This window comes from Zootoca vivipara, chromosome 14 (genome assembly GCF_965207765.1).
Source record: "Zootoca vivipara chromosome 14, rZooViv2.hap1.1, whole genome shotgun sequence".
NCBI classification, from domain to species: Eukaryota; Metazoa; Chordata; class Lepidosauria; order Squamata; family Lacertidae; genus Zootoca; species Zootoca vivipara.
Genome location: NC_142597.1, coordinates 41,255,312 through 41,268,194, shown reverse-complemented (window position 1 = coordinate 41,268,194; position 12,883 = coordinate 41,255,312). Strand labels below are relative to the sequence as shown.

Below are 12,883 nucleotides of genomic sequence, written 5' to 3'. Positions count from 1 at the left end.
AAGCCTGCTGCCAATTCCCTCTTGATTGTGGATGGTGCCCTTTTGGGCTAGATTCTAAGGTGGTCTCATGTCCTACTTTACAAAGGACTGTCCTCTATTTCAGGGAGGACTACACCTGTAGCCCTCTAGATGCTGCTGGACTCTATCACCCCAGACTTCATAGGTCATGCTGGCTGGGGCTGATGGGAGTTGGAAGTCCCAAAACCTACTGAGAGCCACAGGTTAGCCTCCTCTGCTTTAGTCGAAGGACAGACAGGTCCAAGTCCATTTTAAAGATAAGAAGCAGAAAAAGGAAGAGCAGTGAAAAGTGTTGATGTTCCTTCATGGAGACTGAGTAAGCAAACAGGTGAGCTGCTCACAGTCTTCCCCACTAGGGGAATTAAAGCAATTCTTTCTAAAATTTGGGCTTACACACGTAAATTAGCACATGCACATTTTAGGCACATCATAGTTCGCTTTTGCAATGATGCTGTGGCCAAACTAATGAGGGCCATCACTTAAGAGAACAGAATTCACTCTTGATGCACATGATTATTTGATTTGACCCACTGGAAATAATCATATGGGAGGTTCTCCTGAGTGAGCCCCATTGATATGAACAGGAGCCGGGCAAGAGCAGCACAGAAGATTCTGAAGAACTGCCCCATGGAAGATTTCTCCACTTCATATCCAATCAAATATACCCAAAGGAGGCAGAGGTGTGCTGCTAGGACAAGAGATCCTGATGATTCAATATATATGCGGGGCAGTCCTACCATTAGTCAGAGTGAGGCAGAGGGGGTGGGCAATGACAGTGAGATGTTGAAGCTGTGCGTCCCTCTTCGCTTCCCCTTCACCCTCTTAGCCTAGATTGATGCCCCTAAATACACAGCATCCAATCACTAGTGCTCAACTAAGATTCAGCTACCAGTCTGGAATCTCGTCCTCTGCCTCAGGTGGCAAAATATATTGGGCCAGCCCAGCCCTGGGAAAACACAAATGCCTTTTTAAGATATTCAGTACAGAAGAGTTTGATTTCTAGGTTTTTAAGGAGTGCTTCCTCTCTCCCATCTCCAACCAGCTACAAAGAAGGCTCACTGGTAAATCTCAGCCGTGATCTTCAGGGGCAAAGGCAAACCACCAGGGTGCTATTTATAATGAACTGGGGTCCCAGAATATGTTAACAAACCAGAGCTGACCTTGATCACTCATTCAGAGCCAAAGGCATAGGGCTGCCTCCCCTTCTCTCTTCCCACACAGCCCACCTTTGCTCTGACATTTATCAATTTGCTTTCTTGATCTCTCAAGCAAGTCACGGCCTCTAATCGGCTGCAAGATCTCCAAGTCGCCATCCTAATTAAATTACTGAACGAAGAGACAGTGGAATGCAGGGGCTCACACAGAAGAACCGAGAACATAATGGAAAGATTAATATGTACCAAGGTATTACTAGCATTGGTTTCCCTTCACCACCCCCACCAATACTTCTCTAGATGTGTGCAAGAGATAAGCCTTCTAAGTCATAGGAAATCGCTTGCAAGTCAGTCCTCTGCCTTAAGTGACTTGATTACTGCAATGTATTGTGCATGGGGCTGCCCTTGAAAACTATTTAACAACTTCAACTGCAGGGGTGGTGAACCTCAGGCTCATGGGACAAAAAGACCCTCCATTCCTGTTCAATTGGTTCAAACGATGGCAGTTACTTCAACCTTTGCTCAAACATGTTAAAAGATCCTCACCAGCTTCCAATGTGGTTCTGGTTGCAATTCAAGGCACATACTTTGATCCTGGTGCTGATTCGGAGCAGGGCATCTCAAATCTCAGCCATGAAGGCCCACATCAACTGGCTCAATGACTGAAATGCCCTCCAGGCCCCTCCTATTATAGCAGGAGTGTGGGACCTTTGGCCCTCCATATGTTGTTGGACTATAACTCCCATGAGCCATGCTGGTTGGGGTTGATGGGAGGTGTAGTCCAGCAGCATTCGGAGGGCCTACATTTCCCTGCCCCTGTATTAAAGGGTAGCTTGATAAAGCTTGGGAACTGCTTCTAATCTAGGCAAATTTGGGCAGCTCTGCACCCAAATTTCAAGGATGACTTCCATCCTTAAAGCAAAAAGGTGGGTGGGCTGGGCCACCCTTGTTGAGCTGCACCTGAAAGACACTGGAAAAGCACCGAGGCTCAATGTGGCACCAGGAAGGTCCCCTCCACTTCTCCTGACAAAAGCAGGGTATCTCCCTGATGCTGCCCTTGCCAGATTAAAATATGTGTTTGCTGTTGGTGAGTCGGCAAGTGCATTTGTAGGCCCTTGCCAAGTGCCACCCTCTGCCCCATCATGAACCTGCAAGGTGTCACCTATGAGTCCCCTCACAGCTCAGAGCCTGTGGAGACCTGGCAGCCCTCATGTCAATTACAGGGGCTGACGTGGAACACTTCTCTTCCCTCCTGTGCCAAAAGAAGGTTCTATAGCCTGACCACGGATAATCTAGGTAGCTCTCTGAGCCAGATTCCTGACCACAGGGCTCCCGGTTCAAGTCCCAGAGCCCTCCAAGACAATGTTGTCTCTTTACACAACAATAGACTGTCAAGGAAAACCCAGCTATATAATGCTTAACACATCTCCATTGATTGTGCACATAACATATTCATGAGAATCTGAAGGGTCTGACTGGGCAGCAATCCCAAAATGTGCCATGCCACCTCGGAGACAACCCTTTGCCTCGCTCACAGTGGCCCAACTGGGACTTTGGATCTTAGCTTTATTAAGACACAATATTTTCTGTTAGGTCTTAAAAGCATTTAAACACTAGATCTCCAGGATTCATTACTTGAGAGGCCACCAGGGAGTAGGGGAAAGGAGAAATAGTGTTGGTGGTGGAGAGGGGAAGAGGTCTGTGTGTTAGTTTATCAAACTTAGTGGAAATACAATGTATTAATTATGCTAAATGAAGGAATATGGGCATCATATCATACTTTTGCAGGTCAGAATATTTGAATTTGTCCCTTTCAGGCAGCTGGCCCTCTCTCGGTTTATTAGCCATGCTCAGAGCACATCAAAACTGAAGCAAGTGCAGAGAGAAGGGACTGACAAAGATCCATGTTTTGGGGGATAAAGGTCACCATTTTCAGCAGACGAAGAGGGAAGGTCCCCTCATAATGTCAATCTTCTTTAGTTATAAAAAATTGGATCAGGAGATGAGTTTACAGATTTCCTTCTCACCCACCCGAACTTGATGCTTCATTTCAAAAATCTCCATTTCCAAAAGAGGGCCTCCTTCCACTGCTCTATTCCTGGGGAATTCTTTAGTTCCTGGTACCCATTTGCATTTCCTTGCGCTGCTCTGGTTCACCAGAAGCGGCTTAGTCATGCTGGCCACATGACCTGGAAGCTGTCTGCGGAAAAACGCCGGCTCCCTCGGCCAGTAAAGCAAGATGAGCGCGCAACCCCAGAGTTGTCCGTAACTGGACTTAACGGTGAGGGGTCCCTTTACCTGTACCCATTTGCTCTTGCCACCAGTGCATTTAAACCCCTGACAAAAATCCAGCTCATCATTCTGCTTTCTCATACCGCTCTCTCTCCATTCCTCGTCCCTCGTGACAATCCTGATTTCTTGGATAATGGGTGGGGAAGTGTTTGGAATAAGTGTTTGGATTTGATATCCCACTTTATCACTACCCGAAGGAGTCTCAAAGTGGCTAACATTCTCCTTTCCCTTCCTCCCCACAACAAACACTCTGTGAGGTGAGTGGGGCTGAGAGACTTCAAAGAAGTGTGACTAGCCCAAGGTCACCCAGCAGCTGCATGTGGAGGAGCGGAGACGCGAACCTGGTTCCCCAGATTACGAGTCTACCACTCTTAAACACTATACCATGCTGACTCTTTTTCAACCTGAGGGCCACGTTCCCTTCTGGGCAACTTTTTTTTTTGAGGGGGGACAACCTGCCAGTGGTGGGCGAGGCCACAGGTGAAAGGGGGCATAGCCTACCTTTGTATGGTAGGCTAGTTTCAATGCATGCCTCTCCCCTTATCTTCCTTACAGGCAAGCAAGAGGCATTATCATAGTTCCATGACAAATTCCAGCCAAGCAAAAACATTCAAGGAGGGTGTGCAGCAGGGCCAGTGATGGGTGTGGCCTAAGGAGAGTGGGTGTGGCCTGGGGAAGAGTCTTGAGGGCCAGACAGAGAGGCCTTAAGATTATCCACCCCGTCTTAGATTGAAAGCAAGGTCTGTGTGTTATCTCAGCCTACACTGAGTGCTCTACAAATACCCATACATTTAGCTGGGTGCATTTTGGTGCGAACACATTGCAATGCTGCTGCGCTGCTGAATGCCTTGTGAAGTTTCATCAAAGCCCACCAATAAACTGAGTGAGGTTTACCACAAGCGCATGTGCATTTGTAACTTGAAGTGGTGCTACACACTCATAAGCCACCTAGTAAAATCTAATACAGTAAAAATAAAAATAAAAATTCAGCACGCAGCCATTCTGAATTAATTCCAGTCTTTAAGCGGGTAATGCAACAGTGCAGCAGGGAAACGGGCAGGAGTCCTTAATGAGTGGGCTCCTCATTTTAAAAAAAGCATGAGTGGTTTGCATCTTTCTTGTTCTCGATATGTGGCAATCATCACATTTACTTATGGGCATCTTGTACCATTCCAATTTTTGCAGCCGTGTTGTTCCAGCTACAATAACACAAAAGCACAAGAGAAGGACTTGAATGGATTCTGCCTCCTTTCTATAACGGAATTTTGCATGCACCAAATTGTGTAGAGATCTGCATCCCCATCTGGGCAATCCTCTGGGAGCCACATGCCAGGGGTGGGTGGGGCCAGTGGCAAAATGAGGTGGAACAATGAATGTAAACTTTACCTTTCTGAACACTCAACACATACACACACACCACTGTATCTTCCACGCAGGATCAGCGTATGAAGACACATTCCAGGTAGGTAAAAACCCTCTAGGAGGGTGTGAAATACGGCTGGTGAGTGGTGTGGCCTGAGGAAAGGAGGTTTGTCCTGGGGAGAGCCTGAGGGCCAGAGAGGGAGGGCTGGAGGGTCACATTTGAGACCCTCCCAAGCCTGAGGTTTTCCACCCCTCTTATAGAGAAGTACCATAGAAATCTCCCGAGATCTAAAGCAGGCACCCCCAAACTGCCACCCTCCAGATGTTTTGGCCTACAACTTCCATGATCCCTAGCTAACAGGACCAGTGGTCAGGGATGATGGGAATTGTAGTCCAAAACATCTGGGGGGCCGAAGTTTGGGGGTGCCTGATCTAAAGCAAAAGCTCCCCCTGCACAAATGTACAGTTAAATTAGTTACTCTTAATATACAAAAATATATAGAATTGTATGCAATACTGTGTAGTATACACGTTTTTGTAAGGAATCTTCCCTTAATTTTTTGTTTGCTGTTTTTACTAATCTATGCATTTTATGCACACTCTCCCCTAATACGCATATCCTCTAATATGCACAATATATTTTAATGGCACTTTCTGAAATGGAGAGAGGGTGCAATGGCTGAATGAGCTCTGGGGCTGGGCAAAGCTTATTGGGAGGGTGAGATGATGATGATGGCTGGAGGGGAAGGATGACAGGCCATGTGACAAATCTCTCAACATCAGTTTCACATTGTTCCAGCCTTAAATTCACTTCTCCACATTTCCACACTGGTTTGCGCATGCATATATATATATTCTCCTGAAAATTCACCAGCAATTTAGAACACATTTCTCCTAATATGCACCATTTTCTATGCAATTTTGTCCAATGTAATATTTCTGTAATCAAGTCCCACTCACATGTATTTTAATGCTATTTTCACGAATGTATGTATTCTTCTGACCACTCTCCCCTAATCCACACATTTGAGGGGGGAATTGGAGGAGTGTACATACAATTGAAAGGAGTCTGAATGTCAGAAGATGGGTGTGCTTCAAGTTGAGTCGTGCTTGTATTAGAATGTGAACTGAAACATATTTTCTCTTCCTCCCACAAAATCTAATTCCCATTAGCCCCAGCCAACATGACCAATAGTCAGGGTGATGGACAGTTGCAGGTAGATCTGCACACTGAAAGCACATGACTTCCCCCAAAGAATCCTGGGAACTGTGGTTTGCACCCTCACAGAGCTGCAGATTCCCAGTGATCTTAACAGAATATACTTCCCATGATTCCCCTGACCTGGATCAAAGTATTTTGTGCACAACTCTGAACAGCTGCTATACCTAAGTTGTTTATAAAGTCTCCACTTGGTCGTATTTCAAAACCAGCAAAAGTTTTGAAGGTTTATGCAGCATACAGCTCCTCAACTCCCCCCGCATCTCTGCCAGTCCCATTTGTGCTTAAGAAATGCACCAGACTCCACAAAACATCCATGATTAAATAAAACTTCCTGTGATTGAATCTGACTGCTATTTTACAATATTAATGCTAATGGACGATCATAGTCTTGTTTGCATGTTTTAACTTCAGTTGCCATACAAAGTTGCTGTACACAGGATCAGATGATGAAAGAATTTAGGGTGGTGGTGGTGGGGTTTGGATAAACCCTCAACAACCCACCATGTGTCAAAAGAAAAAGGGGGGAATCAGGGAGGAGGAAAGTGAGAAGCAGACGGGAATATCTACAAGTCCAGCGATATAATTAGTTTCTAATGTTAGGTTAGGAAATAAGGAAATTAAAGAAAGAAAGGGTGGGCATGGCGAAGGGAGAGTGGAAAAGAGATGCCTCAAAGTGGCAGAGTAGCAACAAAGGGAGAAATGCTTTTAAGAAAACAGCAGAATTAAAACAGGAGTAAGATATGTAAAATAGATGAACGACGGGCAGCATCCTCCTGCACCGAGGGAGCTGTTTCAGGAGAAACACTGTCCGTTTGTGGCCAGCGAGAATACTTTCCATTCAATAGCGTTTGCAGCTTGCTGATTCATATGATTGCCGGCCGGCGCCCTGCTGGCGAGCCCCCTCCATTGAAATTAAATCCACTCTCTTCAGTTATAAATTATAATGCTCTATAAACAACACTCCCAGTGGGAACGGGGGGGGGGGGGCTAGTAGAGATGCAGAGAGAGGGAGAGAGAAAGAGAGATCTTCATAGTCTTTTTTGCTGTTCCTTATGCTGTGCTCTTTGGTCACAAATAAGGCCCACTTGGCTGTCACAGAGAGGATTTCTGGCTGTAATTTATATACTGTTTGATGTTTGAAGCCTTTGGAAGGGAACAGAAAGGTTGGATCACAACGCAAACCCTAGCGGGGTGGGTGGGTGGAAGGCAGAGTTGGGGGGGTGGACTTGGACATGAGTGTTCAAGGAAACGGAAAGAAAGAATATGTTTCATCCACATATTTTCGAAACAGATCACCATGCACATCTTTGGGGGCCTGCCCTTGGGACTACCTGTCCCCCCCCCCCAAAAAATCTGGAATCACAATTACACAACAGGATCCCCCAAGCACACTTTTACTGGGAAGTCAATGGCAGCAGAGTGAAGGAACCTCACTTCCACATCAATGTGGTGATTAGAGAGTGTTGGGATCATAAGACTGGGGAGGGTTTGGGTGAAAGTCCCCTACTCTGCCACAAAGCTTGCTGGGTGGACTATGGGCCAGTTATTCTCTCTAAGCCTGACCCCCCCCCACTCAAAAAAGGGTTGTTGTGCTGCCTTATACAAAGTAGGACCATTGATCCATCTAGCTCAGTACTGTCTACACTGATTGGAAGCATCTCACCAAGGTTTCAGGCCGGGTGCCTCTCCCAGCCCTACCTGGAGATGCTGAGGAGTGAACATGGGACCTTCTGCGTGCAAAGCAGATGCTCCACCACTGAGCTACGGTCCTTCTCCAAATCCCCAAATCCCATCGGACCATAGGTCAGGCTCCAGTCTGGACACACCAGGGTATTTTATTTTGTTTTCTATATTAGCATTTACACAACTCCAAGTGGCTTACATACATTCCCCATAATCTTTGCAAGAGCTCCATTTAGGACAAGATGCTATTGCTCTCTCTCTGTTATAGATGGATCAGCCCAATATTGTTGGGCAGGACAAAAAGGAGTGCCTTCTTTTGCAGAGTTAGTCAATCACCCTGCGGAATGCACTCTCTCACAATAACCTAGGCCGCTTCCAGCCCATCAGTGTTTTGCGGAAAGGATTCAAACAGAAATTTAAGTTTGCTCAAATGGGCTATGGTTCAATCCTGCAATGAAGTTCTTTGAAATTCTGTACAGGTTTGTAGCAGGAAAAGGTCAGGGGCCCTGACATTTCAGACAAATGCAACGAACACATATGTAAAATCTCAAGTCATTTGAAGCTGCGCTTCAGAAGGGAGAAGAGGAAAAGAAAGAAAGAAAGAAAGAAAGAAAGAAAGAAAGAAAGAAAGAAAGAAAGAAAGAAAGATTCAGAGAGGACACACACTTGCCATTGTAATAAAATTTAACATGTAACTTAAAAATAAATTAAATAAAGGAAACATTAAAAGATAAATGGAACAGGATGCTCTATGGCTGTGGTAATTTGAGTGGAAAGGAAAAGGGAATGGAGGAGAAAGGGAAGGAGTGGGTTTACATTAATAAATGATTAAAGGCCTTAACAAGGGGCTATCGGGTTGAACAGTGGAGCACACACGCCTCTCCACCTTTTCCCCTTCGGAGCAGCTTTTTTGCATTAGTTCGCAAGGCCGATCAATATGGTTTTCATTTGCCGATTTCCATAACGCCATCTGGGATCGGCTCACCCGACCTAATGAAAGCAGGAGGCGAGCTGGAGTCATCGAAACGTTTGCGCGCGCTTGTCTGTCGCCAGCAAATAAATTCTGACGGGCGAGGCTGCAGTTTCCTTGTGCGCAGGGAGCAATCCCCCCCCCCGGCCTCCAAAAAGCAAATGCACAGACAAAGCGAGACTTACCTGTGCATCCTGCCCCTGAAGAAAGCAGGGAGGCTGGAAGCAGCAAAGCTGCTGCTCTTTTCAGGAAGCAATTCTGAGAAGAGGTTTGTTCAGACGCCAAGGAGTAGCTGGTGGTATTTGCAGTGGGTGGACATGTACACTGCAAGTACCACGGAGGGTTCCTCATCAGTGAGGACCAAGTCATCCCTCTCAGGGATGGAAGCGAGTGTTGGGCAGATCTGTCAATTTTGGGGTCTCTCAGTTTCTCATTTTTCCAACCTTAAGTTCACTTCTCCACATTTCCACATCAGATTGTGATTTTTATTATTTTCTTTTTTTAAAAGCCCTGATGATTATTCATTAGCATCTTGCCTAGTGAACACAGTTTTCACAATGTAATGCTTTTTGTGTTATTTTAACCAATATAGGCATTTACATGTACACTTTACCCTAGTATATGCATTTCTTGACACACAGTACTTGACTGGATAACTGCATTGCAAAATTCAGAGAAGTGTGAATTTCAAAGGATGGCTGTTCTGGTTCATGTATTGTTTCAGAAAGTGTTAATTAGGCTTGTGAACTGAATCACATGGCTTGGGCATGGATAGAGAGGCCTTTGAGAGCTGGTGCAGTGGAGTGCCCAGTGTATTAGACTAGGGCAGGGAGGTCCACATTCAAATCCCAGCTAAGTCCCAAAGCTTCTTGACTGACCCTGTGCCAGCAGTCACTCTCTCACATCTAAAGGGTTGGCATGAGAGCAAAATGGTAGCAGTGGTGGTTGGAACAGAGAACTATGTATGCCACCCTATGCTCTTCAGAGGAAAGTTGGGATGGAAATTTATTAAATTAATTTATAATTATTCCCCCCCAAACACACTTGAAAGACTGCCATGCCCCATATATGGTTGCCCAACCAAAAAACACTATTAAAGGTGCCACTGAGTGCTCGCCTTGCTTCAACGAAACTGAGGGTATTTAGTGCGCCTGTGCCAAGGCTGTGGAACTCATTGCAGATTACTCTTAAGCAAGCACTGCTTACCGGTAGTTAAGACACCTGTTTAAAACTCTTCTGCTTACACAGACCTTTTAAAAAAGTATATAGCTTAACCCTTAGTTAGGGTGGTAACACTGCCCCAACATGGCTTGTGTAGCGTTATCTACCTAAATACTTGGTTTGTGTGGAATATAAGCCTATAAAACAAACAAGTAAGAGATCCTGATCCCAAAACTGCCTCAAGTTTTAAAGGCACTAACCAGGACCCATAAGCATCTTCAGCTCATAAGGTGAGCAAGTAGTCAGTGCAACTGGAGTGATAACGGAGTCACATGTCCTATCTGTCTATATAGGTCAAGGTCAGAAGCAGGGAGGCTGTGGGCCCTCAGATCAGTGTTCTTCAACCTTGGATCCCCAGATGCTGTTGAACTACAATTCCTACCACCCTCAGACAGCTTAGCCAAAGGTCTGGGGTGATGGGGGTCACAGATCAGCAACGTCTGGGGATCTGATATTGAAAAACACTGCTCTAGATGTTGCTGGACATCCTATGAGCTCCACCCAGCATGGCCAACGTTCAGGGATGAGAGGAGCTATAGTCCAACTGCATGTTCTTCAGTCCTGGTATAGATATATTCCCTATTGAAATTGGTTACACACTTTAATTGGCTCAAGACCTTTAGAAAACAGGATCTGCAAAATTGTCGTGGAGATATGAAGACTTTGCAAGTGGGCTGCTTTTAGTCTGGGTGGTGCTCCCAGTCACACAGAGGCACAAGTATGAAGGGATATACATCTATTTCTCCCTATTCTATGTGAATCTATGAGCAAGTGGGTGTGAGCTAGACCAGGCATCCCCAAAGTTTGGCCCTCCAGATGTTTTGGCCTACAACTCCCATGATCCCTAGCTAACAGGACCAGTGGTCAGGGATGATGGGAATTGTAGTCCAAAACATCTGGAGGGCCGGTTTGGGGTTGCCTGAGCTAGACTCTAGCATTCTGCTTGTAGATGTTGCCTGAAAAGTCTGTCAGCAAGTGAAGGTTAGTTCTGACTAGGGATGTGAAGCAGTCTGTCCTGACCTGCAGTTGTTGCAATCAGCTCTGTTTCTGTTCTGCTGCAGTTTGGCTTCCACTAAAAACTACATTGTTCATCTCACTATCCACTACACCCAAAACTAATGTTATTAATTTCAATGCATTTCAATGGAAGGGAAGCATGAAAAAACCATGCAGGAAGCAACACAATTATTTACATGATGCTTGTGGACTACCCCCCCCCCCAACCCCCCAATACTGCTATATTCACTTGCATGATTTTTGTTCCTGGCTTCCAACAAACATGTGAATTGCAGCAATTTCTGCTGCCATTTCAGTTTCTGATGGAATTCTTTGACATTCCTAGTTCCTACAAAAATGTATGTGCATTTGACTCTGAATGAACCCTTTTCAAAGGTAATAAGAGGAAAGAGGGCTTAGCTCCCCAGTGGTGAAGTGAATGAGTCTTAGCCCGGTCCACATTCATGGCACTCCAGCCAAGAGAGTCACAGACAACCCCCCCCCCCGGCATACGAATTCAGGAGAATTCTTTCCTTCCTGCAGGCCACATCAGCAGAGAATAAATTCTGGAGATTTTCCATGAATTCCTTCTGCTTCAGTTGCCTCCTGGTGTTGCAAGAAACTCATATAAAAAGCCTTTACAATTTAATGAATGGTTTGTCTCCCGGGGCAGGTGTGGAGAATAAAAAGACGGGTCACACAAGGTACCTCCGAATGCTGTTCAAAACAAAAAACAAAACACCTCCACATGCCCACTTTTGATTGGCTTGGAATTAGCCTCAAGGGCTATAAAGGTTATGATGATTTTATTTGCATTAGGTAAGAATGGGGGTGATGGGACACCAGCTATGAATGAAAAGGAGCTACTTGTTAGATATTAGTTATCAGCTATTACAAAATGATCAAGAGGCACTGTGCTTTAGTAGAGTAGGGATGGGGAACCTGTGGCTCACCGGATGTTATTGGACTCTATCTCCCAGCACCCCTAACCACTGGCCAAAGCTAGTTGGGGCTCATGGGAGTTGGAGTTCAGAGGGCTACAGGTTCCCCATCCTTGGAGAAGAGTGTTGGGCTACCACTGGCAAGACTCAGGGTCAAATCCCCACTCATATAACCGCTAAGCCAGGGGAGGAGGAACTCAGAATGTGCCCCCTCCAGGTCTCTCTATCTAGCCCTCAAAACTCTCTCCAGGCCACATTACCACCCCAGCCACAGCTCCTTTTGTGGTTTTAGTGGTATATAAACCTTGCGAAATAAATAAATAAATAGATCAGTCATACACTGGGAGAAAGTAGAAAATTCAGTTATAATTGTCCATTAAGGGGGGCTGAATAGGCTTGTGGGTGTGCTGAGATGCAAAATCAAGGGAATGCCTAGTTCAGTGTTTCTCAACCTTTTTTGGGCCACGACACACTTGTTCCGTGAAAAAATCATGAGGCACACCACCATTAAAAAAGTTAAAAAATTTAACTCTGTGCCGCCCTATATTATAATTATGACTGTAAGAAACACTTGCCAAATATCGCTTTCTGGTCGGTTAGTGTAGTGTATTGGCGGCCGCCAGGCTCGTTTGCATCGAGCTTTGGGAAAGAGGAGGAGAAATATTGCTTTCCGGTGGGTAAGTGCTGGTTATTGGCGGCCGCCAGGCACGTGACAATGCAAATCGCCTTTCTCGTCGCCACACCAGCCAGCGTCTCGCGGCACACTAGTGTGCCACGGAACAGTGGTTGAGAAACGCTGGCCTAGTTCATACACATGGCCATGATACTAGGCTAGTTTTCTTCCCCCGCCACTCAATGAAAAACATAGAACAGCCCTCTTTTTTTTGAAGTCCAAGTCGACAAAAAACTTTCCCCTTTTTTTAAAAAAACTCAGCTGACAAATCCTGATTATGTTCAGGAGGATAACAGAGGAGACACAACGCTGGCCTGCCGTCTGGCTGGGCCCCACCTGACTATAAGCATC

General features: G+C 45.6%; 1 protein-coding gene across 25 annotated transcripts in view; it reads right to left on the bottom strand.

Moving 5' to 3' along the window:
* Positions 1 to 12,883, bottom strand: part of BCAS3 (BCAS3 microtubule associated cell migration factor) — a 454,932-nt gene that overhangs the window by 159,467 nt on the left and 282,582 nt on the right. Inside the window, exon 25 of one of the 25 annotated variants that reach the window (XM_088657505.1) lies at positions 3,913 to 4,663. The exons of the other annotated variants lie outside the window; for them this stretch is intronic. Within the exon in view, the coding sequence (XP_088513631.1) occupies positions 4,485 to 4,663 (179 nt within the window). The 3' untranslated portion in view covers positions 3,913 to 4,484. Of the gene's footprint in view, positions 1 to 3,912; positions 4,664 to 12,883 lie in introns of those variants that run through there. 25 annotated transcript variants of the gene reach the window in all.